The sequence below is a fragment of the Sparus aurata genome, chromosome 18, assembly GCF_900880675.1.
Source record: "Sparus aurata chromosome 18, fSpaAur1.1, whole genome shotgun sequence".
NCBI classification, from domain to species: Eukaryota; Metazoa; Chordata; class Actinopteri; order Spariformes; family Sparidae; genus Sparus; species Sparus aurata.
Window position 1 is genome coordinate 32,828,741 of NC_044204.1, and position 15,762 is coordinate 32,844,502.

Consider the following 15,762-nt stretch of genomic DNA (forward strand, 5'->3'; position numbering starts at 1 on the left):
ACAGATGTCAAGCTTGTGGTGGACCTGACAGACCAACGTGACCATCCCTCGAGCCTGCTATCGTAGCAATGACTGACACTGCCAACCCAGCAAAACTTTTAATCATGTAAAGGGGACGAGTTCTCTTCTAGGATCTATAAACTACATATCGCGAACCACCAAACAGTCTTCTGCATTGCTACATCAAAGTACGTGTCCCTCTCAGGACAGTCTTTGCACTTGTAGTCCGTTTTTTTTCCCTCCTCGCTAGTCTTTCTCACCTCTCAGAGAAGTCTGTGGTTTCTTCCGTCGACCTTTACTGTAAGTGGGTGGCAGAGGTAAAGGTCTGCCACTTCCTTGAATAAACGCTGCATATTGTTTTTCAGCATCGATGTCTTCTGACACCTTGACTGGTCGGTGAAAGATCAGAACACCCTCGAGCTCAAAGAGTGTCTTAGTCATATCACATCATCAACAACTTCAAACTAAACCTCTTAGATGTATTGTGATTATATCAAAGCTAGAAGAAGGAATGTCACACTGTTAAATACTCCATTACAAGTAAAAGCTCAGCTCAGTGCAGATTGCAACCAACTGAATATTCTCACTCACCGCATCCACCCCATGGTGGCCACTCAAAATGAGAACAAGGCAACGGCCCCGTAATTCATATAAAGTCATAATTATCAATATTATACCCCATTCCTTTTTATAGATACCCCTCAATCCTGCCAGCTGGACCTGTGCATATAAGAATTATAGGATAAGTTCACCAAAAAAACTAAACTAAAAAAAAAACTATGAAACTCAAACTTCCTGTCGGGTAGAAAAAGCTCTCGGTCAAGTTGAATTTAATTTGAACTCCTTCCAATACTTTTTCTTCTTGGACTGATATTTTGAATTCTTAAACAACCTAAATAAACAAACAATTTGTTTATATTTGGCGGACCCTGCCACCTTTCCGGCTTCAAACAGTGTTCTGTGCCCCAGTTATCCTCTGATGACAGCTTGTTTATTCAGTCATGGAGAAAATAAATACTTCTGAATTTGTTTTAACTCCTCAATATTATTGTAAATATTACAATTCTGAGTTTGAATTTACACTCCAAAAACCACATAGTGACGCTTGAATCTAAAAACATAAAGGTAGTGGAGTGACAAGTATGATATTTCTCACTGATAATGTGGAAGTTTAAAGTAAATAAGTAACTCAGAAGAACACTTGAGTCCAGGACTGGAGCTGACGAGGTTAGTTGACTCCACGGGAGCGGCTGAAACTCGAGAGGCATTTAGATGTAGAGCGGGACACCACCGGGCGAATACGAGCTCCACGACATCACATTCATCTGAGAAAAAAACGTTTAAACCAACTCAAAACAAAACTGCAACACTTGCGCGGAGTGCCAGTGCCCTCCACATTACTGTTAATTTGACACTCAAGTGGAAACATTATACTAGAGTATTTGAAACCTCCTGAATCTTTAATTCATTACAGTCACACTTTGCTGCCTTTGCTTTGATACTACTCGATTACTTTGCATTAATAAGCAATCGTGATCCATCAATAATGAACGATGACACATGCAGAAAAGAACTCTACGTTAAATCTCATTTCTGCTGTTGATTACGTTGAGTTAAATCTACAATGAGTTCAAGCCATCACTGTGTGTGCAGTGTAATTATGTATGATTGAAAACAGTAAACTTTTATATCATCAAATACATATTTTAGTATTTGATTGGTTAGAATCTAACTTCAGAATCTACTGATGAAAAACTGCACAGCTTCGATTTACTCAAAATGGGTCACTGGTATGCAGAATTTCACAGGAAGTGCATTTCTCGTGTTGCAGCCAATCAGTATGATTTTCCCCTTTGTAAACCTTTATCACCTTGTGACAAAATCTTCCATTCAAGTGGGAAGACATCAGTTGTGCAAGAGAAGGTGGCTGCACCACAATGATCGGACGACTGGCTGCTTTGATTCTGCTCTGTTCTCTGTGTAAGTGTGTAACTACCTGACTACTGTAACATGATAGTTTGTATCAGAGGATAACTAAAACATATAAGGCCATGTAACATTTTAGATGAGTATTTTGTATTTTTGTTATTTTCGTCTTGTTTAATTCTGATATTGTCTTTCTTTTTCTCTGTAGCTCACAACATAGATGTTCCTCCTCAGATCCCTCTGACTGTGGCTGAACTCGGTGATAATCTGACTCTCACATGTCCAGTTACTGGGAGTGAATCTTCACTGTTTTATTGGTATAAAATGAAGTTTGGATTTATGGTCCAAACTGTTGCAGCAGGAAGTTCATACAAAATATTACCTCAAGGACAATTTGTGAACTCAAGATTCACAATCACCAAAGATGATTCTCTGTATTTTCTTCACATCACAAATGTGACCAAAGAAGATGAAGCAACATACTTCTGTCAGTCAGGAGCAGCCTACGTAATGAGATTCACAAATGGCACAGTTCTGGCTGTGAATGGTAAGTATGCTCATTTTATTGTCTTTGTTCAACATCTAAACAGTCCATTAATTAATTCCTGGCTTTTTGTGAATCACGCAGACCCTAAAAACAATCAGAAATCTATCTCTGTGCAACAAAGTCCGGTGACAGCGTTGGTCGAGCCGGGCGCCTTGCTTAATCTCCAGTGTTCACTTCTCTCCAAGAAGAAAGAGAACAGCGTCCAGTGTCCAGGTGAACACAGTGTGTACTGGTTCAGAGCGGGATCAGGAGGATCTCATCCAAACATCATTTACCCTCAAAGAAACAGCAGCTGTGACCGAGAGGACAGGAGCTGCGTCTACAGACTGTCCAAAACTATTGAGAGCAGCGCTGATAATGGGACCTACTACTGTGCTGTGGTCACATGTGGAGAGATCCTGTTTGGTGAAGGAACCAAAGTGGAGATAAGTAAGTTTAAAATCTTATTTTCCCTCTTTATTTAGTGTAATTCTGATGCTTTCAAAGGATTAAAATGTATCTTGCCTGTTTTTCTTGTAAAATCAATACTGGGTAGTTTTATCTCTTCAGGCCTCTCAAAGTCATTCAAATCAACTCTCAGAAATCACAGCACCTCAATTAATTAATCTGCACAATGTTGATGCAGCATGAGGTGGACATGTAGTGTAGCACTTATGCAGTGCACCTGTGTGACGGTCCTTTCATGGTTAAGGTTCAGCTGCGTCTGCTGCTCTTCCTCTCTTTGTTCTTCTTGTTTGCTTGTGTCTGGGTGTTTTCTCTCCATTTCCTGCGGTGCTCTCTGTCCCATCGAGGCCCCTTCCTGTCTGCCGTTTGTGCTCTCTTGTGCAGTTTTTGTGATCATTCTCTTGATGTGACAGTGTATTGATACGAGGAGCACTTAAAATGCAATGTAACCTGGTAGAAAAATGCAGCAAACAACAGTCTAAGAAAAAAAAAGACCTGAGCAGGAAGTTTGTGACACAATCTGAGTAAAATCTGATCGAGGTTGTACTGTTCTGAGTTCGCACTTGTGGTGGATGTCATTTCCTTTAAAATTAGATACATGAATTGTCTTCTTAGGAAACAAACCTAAAATTAAACAGAAAAACTGCACGTCTACAGTCGTGCTAGCAGCTCAGTCAGGCTGTCCAGGGATACTTTCATGCAGGCTGTGGCTCATGAGTAGAGCCAGCGTCCTGTTCAATTCCCCTGGTCTGCATGTTGAAGTGTCCTTGGGCAAGATACTGATACTGAGGTTAAATGACCTAAAATGTAAACGTAAAAAAGCACAAGCTAAATGTACGGTGTGTCTGATATCGCTGAGTTGAACAAAATACTTGGTTAGGTTTAGGGAACAAAAATACTCTAAGGTCTAAAAAGACTTGTTCAAGTTCAGGGAACAAAAGTACTTGGTCGGGTTTAGAAAACAAAAATACTTGGTTGGGTTTAGGCAAACGGTGCTTGGGTCAAAACAGATTCTACAATGTTAAACATGTGTTAGAAAAGATAACTTCTCCCATGTGTGTTGTTCCGATCTTTCGGCAGCAAAGCAGCGACATTACAAAAACATTTTTTGTCAGGGTTAGGGTTAGGAGCACCAAGCCACCAATTTGCCCGTCCTTTTGGCGGCTTGGTCCGCGGTTTTAGACAGAGGGCGGCAAATTGGGGGCCTGTTTTGGTCCACTGATTTGCCGCCTCGGAGGGTACACTTATTTCCGCCTCGCCTGCTATCTAAAAACGAGGCGGCAATGTGCTGGCCCCTGCATGAGGTGGGCGGAGGTGTCGATGACCTGCACTGTTGTGCGACCCACAGCCGGGGAGTTTTAAAACCAGGAAACAGCTGATCACAGCAGTCAGTCCATCATTTCATCTGCGGACATTAGGATGAGCAACTGGACAGCCGCTGAGATCCAGGAGATGCTAGCGTCTCCTCGGTCTTTGTAGCTGTTTGGTCGTGTTAGCTTGTTGTTGTAGCGGCAGGCTAAGGACGGTCGCTACTTTCAAATTAAAAGCCCCCGCTAAGAACCCAGTTCTAAACTCCAATGGGGTGCAATGTAAAGCTCTTATTTTGAAGACAAATTCTATGTCACTGTTCACAGCCCAACTTCGAGCTTCACGTCACGTCACATGTTTACGCCTACCTCAGAGGCGGCTTTTGGAAAAGGAGGAATATTACGCCTCGGTTTTAGAAAGACAGGCCGGCACATTGCCGTCCTTACCTTGGAGCAAATGTGCCGCCTTTTCTATCTAAAAAGGGCTAGTGAAGGTCCTGGAAAAACATTAATTTGATTGTTCCAGGAACAATGTGGCGATATCAGCCTGTGCCTAAATGTAGCATTGTTACATGCTCACGATGCTAACATGCAGATGTTTATCAGGTACAACGTTTACCATGTTTAGCTGAGGGTAACGGGAATGTCATAAGGTGTTACATATAACTTTAATGGATCTCCAAAGATAATACACTCATTCTGAAGGTAGCATGAATATCTGTGTATGTCTGCACCAAATTTAGTAGGAAACCATCCGATAGTTGTTGAGACGTTCCACCCAACATTGGTTCTCAACCTGAGAGTCGGTGTCGTGACTGAATTTCATTGAAGTGTCTCCTTGGGATTTTTCTTTTTTGTTCCAGGACAAGACGTTTGCCCACTTGTCATTGCACTCGGGACACTGTCGGCCTGCTGTGTGATTGTGGCTGTTGTTGTAATTATCTCCAGAAGTCATAAACCAGTTTGTAAACGCTGTAAAGGTACGTTCATCATCACATGTGTGTGTATAGTTTAATGTCTTAACCGAGTCAGGTACCAACACCGATATTTTTTAACTTTATTGCCATTAATTTCTTTCATGAATTTCATTTCAGCTTCCAATCGTGCTGAACGTGACCGAACACCTCAGGATCATCCAAACAATGTGGTAAATGTAATTTGAATATAATTATTCCACATCAGCTTCATGTCATAACCACCCAATCACCAGAATAAATGTTGGCCGTGTACCTTTCTGCAAACCTTTACCTCTTTTTTATGTTCATTTTAAATATTATGTTGTGACAAAGCTGTGCTTATGGTCCGCTTATGGTTTAGGCACAAAACCAACTCGGTTAGGGTCAGAAAAAGAAAATGTTTTGGCTCACCTGGTTGGCTGGAAAATGTCCCAATGTCTCGTCAAACATATCCAGTGGTTTCACGCTGACAGGTGTTGAAACGCTGTAATGTGAACATGAAGTGGCGCACATTGTAGAAATGTCAATACGATGGGCATGATGCACTTTATTCTAGTGACTGGGTTGTCCATGGATAGCAAAATGAATTCTAATGATCAGGATAAAAATCACAGAGACGAAGGCGAGCTGGGCATCAACCATTCATCTTGTATGACAGGTGGTAAATTCCATATCAGGAGCTTGATGGGAGCGCTGCTGGTGAGAGATAAGCTGGTAGTGCAGAAGGTAAGGAACAAATAAATGACCAGTGAGCTGAGTGGGATAAAATTTAGGGCTAGGAACCAATCACACCTCCATCCGACAGTTCCTCCCCAGTTTAAATGACACGCCCACCACAAAGAGACTTCAGGAAAAAGACTCCCGCTCACCGTCCACCTCACTTGCAATTTAGTGTAATGACAACGTTTCCATACTCAGACCTTCGTCAGGTTATCTGACTAAAAACAAAACTAAATCTTATACAGTTTATACTGAAAAACCAAGGGTTAGAAAAAACATCATGGTTTGGGTTAAAAGAAATGCTTTCTGAAGGTGAGTGGACATCCATGGTCGTGGTTACTAACAGCTTGGCTCGGTTTAGGGACAAGTTAAGTTCAGGAGAAACGTTTCCTTCCATGGTCTGCGTAATGGTGAGCTGAAATGATTTAACACTCTGGTGTTTGGATCCTTTAATGTACATTCGACCACAAAGCTTTTACATGTTTAATAGCAACACAATCCAGCATTAATCGGGTGTGGCATTACAACTCTAATATATCATTTCCAGGATGGTGAAGCGGTGGCACTGAACTATGTAGCGCTGGATTTCCCGTCAAGAAAGAGAGAGAGATGGATGAACACCAGGGACTCGTCAATGGACTGCGTGTACGCTGGTATGAGCGACTGTCAGTGAAGAATCAACATGTCAACTAATGATCAGGTGATTAAAAATGACATGACAGATGTTTTCTAAAGTAATATTCTGATTCTGATGTACCATGTTCCATATTTATTCCTGTTTTTATTTTATTCTATTATTATTTTGTCAGATAATTAAATAACTATGACTGTAAGAGAAGTGTTGACGCCCGTTAAAGAGAAAATACCATTTTTCTCTGTTCTCTCTTCAACACTGTCCTGTGCTACTGGGAGGTTGTGAATATCCACTCATTTATTTTGTTTGATAAGGACATGTGGTGTAAAAACCGTTCCACTTCCTGTCTTTGCCTGCTTTGACCCTTTTTCTGTGTACAACAATGTTTCATCTGTTCACCAAATGTGGCTTTTTACTCTTCATCGGTTCCTCTGTTTTCATCCTGGGTCTGTTCCCGGTTCCTCTTGTGTTCCCGATTTGTTCCCCATCGCTTTATGATTTCCTTTACGTCACCAGCTTTTTTTGTTGCTTGTATTTTGTATTCTGTTATTTAACTTACATATTAAAGTTCAATAATGTGGGTCAACCTGCCTGCCTCTGAGTCTTGTTTGAATCCTTTTTTTGATGAAGTGTGACAGCTAGTGAGAATATAAAGGTGGTTTCTTTTCCAAAATATATTTATTTTCTAGTCTGTCTTTCAAACTCAACACCATCTGAACAAACTCTGAGCGCTTGTTGAGCCGAGGTGGATGGAAAAGTATCCAGGCCAACATTAAGTATCGCAGTGTATCCCAAATGCACTGATTCACATTCACATGATTACCTCTTTAATCACAAATATGTGTCACTCCATTCAGCATTAATCCACTCTGTTAATGGAGAATGATACATTCCATCATCTTCTTCAATTGTCCTCCAAATCATCAGGTTCAAATTGAAATCGTTATTAACCACGGATCATGATTAAGAAAACCCTGGTGCATACTCTGCTGAGTGTCGCAGGATCACAGAGTCTAGCTGTGGTCACTGGAAGCTGCGTATATAAATCAAATCAAACATACAATGCTTGAAATAGTAGTTACTGCATAATGTGGAAAAACTGTGATGCAAATTCGAAAAAAAGATGAATAAAGTATCACTTACATCCTCGATGAAGAGAATCATCTTCACATTGTCTGCTGAGAAACTTGCTGGTTATTGAGTGAGTGAAGGATGTGAGATGGTTGTGAAAGGTCTGACCGTCAAATGCATCTGATTGGCTGTCGCAAAATAGATTCAAAAGTGCACTTCCTGTCACATCGGTCTCATTCTGGTCTTTGTTCACTTTGACACACTTCACCTTACATGCCTTTCAATGAGTCTTTTTTTTTCTCTTTGTGTTTGAACTTTAAACAGCAGTTGCTCTGGTCACTAGTGCTGCCTGTGGTACTACTGCAAAAACATGAATGTATTGCAGAAGGGTTCAAAGTCGGATATTATACCACCCACAACACTGGCCTGAACGAGTGATCCCCCCTTAAATTAAATGTTACTGCTGAATACTCAAAGGTATAAAGGCAGCACACACTCATATCTTAAAGACAGGGTTGACAAATCTCATCTAAAGTATCATTACTGTGAGGTGGCCGGACAGCCAGTGGAGAAACCAAGAAATAATCTGGGGCATTACCCCCCAAAAACACAATCTGTCATTTGTATTTAATATATATACCAAGTTGGTGGTTTTTGGTACCTTTGGAAAGACAAAGGTTGGCTTTTTCTTGATGCTAAGCTAACTATGTTTTGGTTGTAGCCTTATATTGAATTCTTATATATGAGAGTAGTATCGATCTTCATCTGGTTCGAAATACGAGTATATCCAACACATTCAAACTTCAGCTTTAAAGGGATAGTTCTGGTATTTTGGTGTGGGGTTGTATGAGGTTCTTACCCAAAGTCAGTGTTAGCTGCAGTAGATGACTGATGGCATTTTTGGCGCTTTATATGGTCGTTAAACAGCGTTTTCCTTTGGCACTACATCCACTCAACAGCGCTGCTCCTCTACTGCAAGGAACAAACTCACTCAGGGATAAGTATCTCATACAACCCAACATCATCTATTCCCCCTTGGTCACATCATCCGCAAACTCAACCTGGACTTCCACTGTTACGCCGATGACACCCAGATCTACATCAGCACCAAACCCACCCAAAATCCTCCCATCAACCACATCGAAACCTGCATCTCTACAATAAAAACATGGCTGTCAGAGAACTTCCTCAAACTCAACAGTGACAAAACAGAGCTCCTCCTCATTGGCACCAAATCCACTCTCAACAAAACTGGACCCATCTCACTCACCATTGACAGCTCGACCATCTCTCCCTCCCCACTGGGACGCAACCTTGGCGTTATCCTGGACCCCACCCTCTCCTTTGATCCCCATGCCAGCTCCATTGTCAAGACCTCCTACTTCCACCTCCGCCGCATCGCCAAAATCAGACACTGCCTCTCCCCCCCTGCTGCTGAATCCCTTATCCACGCCTTCATCTCCTCACATCTTGACTACTACAACTCCCTAACCCTCCTCACTGGCATCACCTCTCATTCCCTCCATAGACTCCAAATGGTCCAAAACTCTGCTGCTCGCCTCCTTACTCACACCCGGTCCCGTGAACACATCACCCCCGTTCTCTACACTCTCCACTGGCTCCTCATCAAACAACACATCGATTTCAAAATACTCCTCCTGACCTTCAAGGCTCTCCATCACCTGGCCCCACCCTACCTGTCTGACCTCCTTATCCCCCATCGCCCCTCCCGAGCCCTCCGATCCTCCTCCACTCTCACTCTGACCGTACCACCATCCGGACTCAAAACCTTCGGAGACAGAGCCTTCTCCAGAACAGCACCCCGACTCTGGAACTCTCTCCCCCAACCAGTCCGCGACTCTCCCTCACTTTCCACATTCAAATCCCGTCTAAAAACCTACCTCTTTTCTCAAGCCTATGACCTCCCCTACCCATAACCACCTTCATCCCTGCCCTCTCCCCTTGACCTGCCCCTCTACACTCTCCTTCTACTCTCCTCACCCATCAGCCCCCCACCGCTCTTCAATCCATCCCTGCCACCTTTAAACTGCTGCTGTACCTGTTTTGTCTGTATGTCTGTAACAGTGTCATCTATTCCACACTCCACCATAGCTTCTGTTCTCCGTTGTGCTGTCTCCCGCTTGTCCCCCCTGACTATCGTTGCCCTTTTTGTGTTTTTTTATTATCTTTTCATGTCTTAATCTCTGTAAGTGCTATATAAATGAAATGAATTATTATTATTATTATTATCACAAGACCTGAACTATCACTTTAAGGTTCAGAACCAAGTTTGCCATCAAAGGTACATTTGAGCGGTTCAAGAGAGATGTATTTGTAAGAATTTGTATCTTGACTGTTGTACAGTCGCACTTAATAAATAAAATGAAACAGACTTGAATAAGATAACAAGTAAAAAGCTTTTCACTTTTACTGTACAAACAAACAACCAAACAAATAACAACAAACCACTGATAAAGGGTTAATATTTCTGTGAACACAACATGTTGAAAAGGTCAACCTACAAATGAACAATTGAATATGCATTAAGATGCTTTATGTGTGCATGCTCACTCTCACATGATTACAGGGGAATTAATAACAGATTTTTTTCCTACGAAATGAAGCCAGAGGTTTCAACACACTTTAATCTGAGAATACACACTTTCTTCAGTCTTCAACTCTTTCTTCTTTCTTCCCCTTGTAGCTTTCCTTCCAGCGAAATCCAGCGCAGCGTAGTTCAGATCATGTCCACCATCAGTCTGTGCAGCAAATAAAAAAGCTCATGGTACAATCACTTTTGTGTTCTGTGTTACCGGGAATTTTTAATCAATAAACTGGTATCATCACTTACAAAATCATGTGCTGTCTGGCTCGAGCTGTCGGGTCCTGCTGGTGAAGAGACGCTTTCTCTTCCTGATGAATGAAAACAGGAATATCATGCTTTTGACTCGACACTTTGACCTGATTAACACGTTTTCATTAAAAAAATATATAAACATATATATAACTATTGTTTTTTTCCCTCAAATACTGACATTGTGTAATGCACAAGTTCAGTGCTGTGAACAATCAGGGATACAACGACTCAAAATTAAGTGAATTAAAACTGATTCATTAATTAATCAACTTCTACTAATGTCTATTGAGTTAAGAACATGAGGTTAAAGTTCACCCAGTCCTGTGTGAAGTAAGAAACCAACCGAGTATAATCGTTTTGATTCAGTCAACAACACTCACCTTTACATTGTTCACATATTGAACTTGAAGTTCGGCGACAGATGAAAACAATATTTCCAATCAGAGAAATCACCAAGCAGATTATTGCCATCACCAGAGCAATTAATTCAGGACTCATTCTTCGCTCTAGACAACAAAGAAAAAAACTTACCACTCATGATGTTATAAAAATGTTATGAATACCAGTATTAAATTCAGAATCATACCGATTTCCACTTTAGCTCCATTTCCAAACAGTATCTCTCCACATGTGGCCACAGCACAGTAGTAAGTTCCATCATCAGAGGAGCTGACCTTCTTAGAGAAGTGATGAACGCAGCTTTTCTGAGTGTCAGATCTGTCTTCACATTCATCACGTCTGTTTCCATCAGTGTAGAGGATGTTCGGATGAGATTTATCTGATCCGACTCTGAACCAGAACACACTGTAATCTCCTGGACATGTTTTAGTCTCAGAGTCAGAGAGGACTGAACACTGGAGAGTCTTCAAGTCTCCTGGACGGACTGGATCAGAGACTGTCGGCTGCTGAACAACAGTGTAGTTCGATGTCCTCTGAGTGTTTCCTGAGTGTTTTGAGAAGTTAAAATATAGCGTAAGCAGGATATATAATCATTTCTACTGAACAGAAATCATAAGTGAGTGTTCCAGAAGTAGTTAATTTGTCTCTAAATACCTTTAAACAATGTTTGGTTATTTAAGAAAAATATATTATTAGGAAACATTAACACTGCGTTGCTTTAAGAAGTTAAAGTGAATGTTTATATTGAAAAAAACAGAACACATAATTACCTTTCAATGACAAATAGGTTCCACTCCAAGTGATCTTTGCCCAGTCCTTGACTGCACAGTGATAAATTCCCTCGTCTTCTTCAGTTGTCTTAAAAATGGTCAGATAGCTGATGCTCATATGAACTTTTAGATCCACCCTGGAGGCAGAATACTCCGGTCCGAACACAGGGTTTGTTTTTTTCCGATGTGACACAACTAGCTCCAGATTGTCTCCGACACTCTGCTTGTACCAGTGAAATTGTCTTTGGTTCAACTCGTCAGGCAAAACACACGTGAAGGTTGCAGACTCACCGAGTTGAACTGTGGTGACTGGAATCAGCGAATCTAGATGAAATAAAAATGTATCATTTATTAAACAGTAAATGATAATTACTGTGGTAAATATGTATAGAACACATGGCAATCATACACACTGACTGCCTACAAATAAAGTAAAATAATAATAATAATAAAAAATATTATATTATAAATCACTTACATCCCTGATGGAGGAGAAGCAGTGTCACACTGAACACGATCATCTTCACTTTATCTCTTGTTTGGAGACTTCTCGGTTATTTTGTGAGTGAAGGTGGTGACATGGTCCTGATAGGTCAGACCATCAGCTGCTTCTGATTGGCTAAAATACTGCACTTCCTGCCACTGGGGTGTAATCCTGCTCTATGTGGAGCATATTACCACTCACTCTTGTCCAATTCACTTACTAACTTACATCTAGCTAAGCTAGTTGATTCATACAGATTCATGTTTTTTCTTCAACATTTGTTCATCTCCACTCAATCTTTTGGCTTTTTCCTTTCTGGATTTAGTGTTGAGAAATACTATTATACTACGGGGTGCACTAAGTAACAGCACTGACATGGGGGATATTGTTGCTTTGGCATGTTTATTGCTATTGCTTTTTTCCAAGTTAAACGACAATTATTAAACATTACATCTTATAACTCTGAGTTCTCTCATTTGCATCCTCCGTTGCATCCCCATTCATAGAAACTGCATGTGGAACTTCAAAATCCCACTCCTTGTATGACTTAAATCTCCAATATGTTACTTCTGCCTGCTAGGAGGCTCTCTATCAAAACAAATAAACAGATGTTCACAAAGCTTTGATTGCAGGGCCGGCTAGAGGTTTTGGATTAGAACCAGATCCTCTGGCGACTAAACACCTGGAGTCACTTCAGATTCTGCTCTGATCCAGAGCCGTTTAGTGACGGCAGGAGAGGAGGATGGCAGAGATTTCTCTTTAACTTTTGGAATTAACAAGTGGATTCATCTTCAGTCCTGTTAAGTAACCTGACTGCAACAGCTTGCTGACCTCTGTTCAATTGTTCCTGTTGTCAAACTCACTTCACTGATGATGTGCACACCATTTAACTACCACCACTGCTGGTGAAAATCTGATGTGACTCAGGCACAGGTAGTAGGGCTAGTAGTGAGGTTACTGCTAATATTAGCATGCTAATATACTCAAAATTAGGTTTAGCGGGTTAACCATATGATTCATATTAGTTAAGTGTGTTAGCGTGCTAACATTTGTCAATTACTTCAAAACACAAAGTACAGGAGATAGGTACCGGGGTTACATGGTGGAGGTGGTGTCCGAGGTGCTGGAGGCTGGATGGCTGGCGGAGTTGGCTGATCAGGATGTCTCTTGATCCGTGGAGACGAGCGGAGAAGGCAGGATTAATGCAAGACGAGGAAACAACAAGTGGCACGTAATAATTCTCGACTATAGAATAGTACGACGAGTGGAAGACGGTGTTCAACATCCTCCTTGGACAACTGGATTCCAGGTGATGCCTTTCGGTCTCTCTAACACCCCAGCTGTGTTTCAAACCCTTATCAATAGCCCTTTTTAGATAGAAAAGGCGGCACATTTGCTCCAAGGTAAGGGCGGTAATGTGCCGGCCTGTCTTTCTAAAATGGAGGCGTAATATTCCTCCTTTTCCAGAAGCCACCTCTGAGGTAGGCATGAACATGTGACGTGACGTGAAGCTCGAAGTTGGGCTGTGAACAGTGACATAGAATTTGTCTTTAAAATAAGAGCTTTACATTGCACCCAATTGGAGTTTAGAACTGAGTTCTTAGCGGGGGGCTTTTAATTTGAAAGTAGCGACCGTCCTTAGCTTTCCGACACAACATCAACCTAACACAAGCAAACAGCTACAGAGACCGAGGAGATGCTAGCATCTCCTGGATCTCAGCGGCTGTCCAGTTGTTCATCTTAATGTCCGCGAGTGAAATGAACGACTGACGGCTGTGATCAGCTGTTTCTTGGTTTTAAAACTCCCCGGCTGTGTGTCGCACAACAGTGCGGGTCATCAACACCTACGCCCACCTCACGCAGAGGCCGGCACATTTCCGCCTCGTTTTTAGATAGCGGGCGAGGCGGCAATAAGTGTACCCTCCGAGGCGGCAAATCGGTGGACCACAACAGACCCCCAATTTGCCGCACTCTGTCTAAAACCGCGGACCGAGCCACCAAAAGGACGGGCAGATTGACGGCTTGGTGCTCTGTCTAAAAACAGCTAATGACATTCTCCGCTAATGCTTAACCATTTTGTGTTCGTCTGCTTGGACGATATATTGATATTCTCCAGGAGCCTAGGCAAACACATCGAGTAGGTGAGGTTGGTGCTTCTGGACAACAAACTGTATGCAAAACTGGAGAAGTGTGAGTTCCACTCAGCTGAAGACGGCTTTTTGGGTTTTATTATGCTCAGGGGAGGCTTCAGCCAGACCCTGCAGCAAATTGCATGACCCACACCTTCCAATGAGGAAGCAGCTACAACGATTCCTAGGATTTGCCAACTTCTACCAATGATACATCCGTGACTACAGCTGAGTCGCGGCTCACCTCACCCAACTTACTTCCACTGCTTCACCTTTATCCCGGTATCCTGGTGCCGACGCAGCCTTCAAAAAGCTGAAGGCACTGCTTTTCCAAGTTCTGGTCACTATTCCTAAGCCACTTTAATTACACACTGGCTCACACTCCAGAAATGGAAATCAGATGCCCTTCTCGACTCACCTCCTGCTGGTCCCGAGCCCATATCCCTGGATCATTGGTCCTGCTACCTGGGAGATTAGGCCATTGTGCGAGAGGCCCAACGCAGTCACCCTGACCCTGGTACAGGTCCATTCGATCGCCCATTCGTGCCGGAGGAGGTCCGGCACCAAGTTTTACAGTGGGGCCATTCATCCAGGTTCAACTGCCACCCCAGAGCCCAGTAGAAGCTGCACTTTCTTCACCAGCACTTCTGGTGGACTGGCCAATCTAAGGACGTGGGTGAATTCTGTGGTGGATTTTTTGGGTTTGGCGTTTGCTTGCTTTTTCACCAGCACTCCAACTACCAGTGGCTCTCAGCATCTCAATTTTGCTATTAATGGGTCTCCAGGCAAGTGACGCTTTAGTCAGAAAGGGGCATCAGCGAAGAAGTGGTTGAATAATGATTGAGTAACAGCCCAGTCCAGACATTGGTCAGGAGTTCATTCTACCACTGAGGCACTAGAACAGAGAAGAGTTGCGACTTCGCTGAGCGACGTTTGTTTGCTCTCAGCGATGACAGTATCAGCCGGCCAGCTGATGTAGAAGAGCAAAGTGCTTGTGCTTGGGCGTGTGGTCTGACCAGTGATTGGAGGTAGATGGGTGCAGTTCCACTGAAGGCCTTAAAGGCCAGCACCATCGTCTTGAATCGGATGATGGCTGCAACAGGAAGCCAGTGGAGGTCATGGAGGATGAGGGTCACATGGGATAATATGGGTAGATTGAAAACAAGGGGCGCTGCAGCCTTCTGGATAAGCTTCAAGGGTTTAGTCACAGAGACTGGGAGTCCAGCCAAGAGCGAGTTGCAGTAGTCCAGGTGGGAGGTGACCAGCGCTTGGACCAGGAGTTGTGTTGTATCCTTTGTGAGGAAAGATCAGATCCTTCAGAAGTTGTAGAGGGCAAATCTGCAGGATCTGGCCACAGCAGTGATGCTGGGGGTGCAGGATAGTCCATCGTCAAGGATTACACCCAGGTTCCTCGCAGTAGATGAAGGCGATACTGTGACGACAGTGACTGACAGGTCCATGTGAGGGCAGTCTTTCCACGGGATGATGAGGAGATCAATTTTACAAAGGTTGACCTTG

At 42.6% G+C, this 15,762-nt stretch overlaps 2 protein-coding genes across 2 annotated transcripts; one reads left to right on the forward strand and one right to left on the reverse strand.

Moving 5' to 3' along the window:
* The first annotated feature begins 1,909 nt into the window (after window positions 1-1,909).
* LOC115568729 (uncharacterized) lies at window positions 1,910-6,788 on the forward strand. Its single transcript, XM_030396290.1, has 6 exons — window positions 1,910-1,980; window positions 2,135-2,473; window positions 2,555-2,902; window positions 5,088-5,204; window positions 5,319-5,371; window positions 6,448-6,788. Exons 1-6 carry the CDS (start codon window positions 1,938-1,940, stop codon window positions 6,571-6,573), a joined length of 1,026 nt encoding a protein of 341 aa, XP_030252150.1. The 5' UTR covers window positions 1,910-1,937; the 3' UTR covers window positions 6,574-6,788.
* A 3,450-nt stretch (window positions 6,789-10,238) lies between these two features.
* On the reverse strand, window positions 10,239-14,833 carry LOC115568658 (uncharacterized). The gene is made up of 7 exons (XM_030396160.1): window positions 14,663-14,833; window positions 12,110-12,113; window positions 11,632-11,955; window positions 11,049-11,405; window positions 10,843-10,968; window positions 10,457-10,518; window positions 10,239-10,364 (listed from the first exon to the last, which is right to left on the reverse strand). Exons 1-7 carry the CDS (start codon window positions 14,831-14,833, stop codon window positions 10,239-10,241), a joined length of 1,170 nt encoding a protein of 389 aa, XP_030252020.1.
* Between the last annotated feature and the right edge of the window lie 929 nt (window positions 14,834-15,762).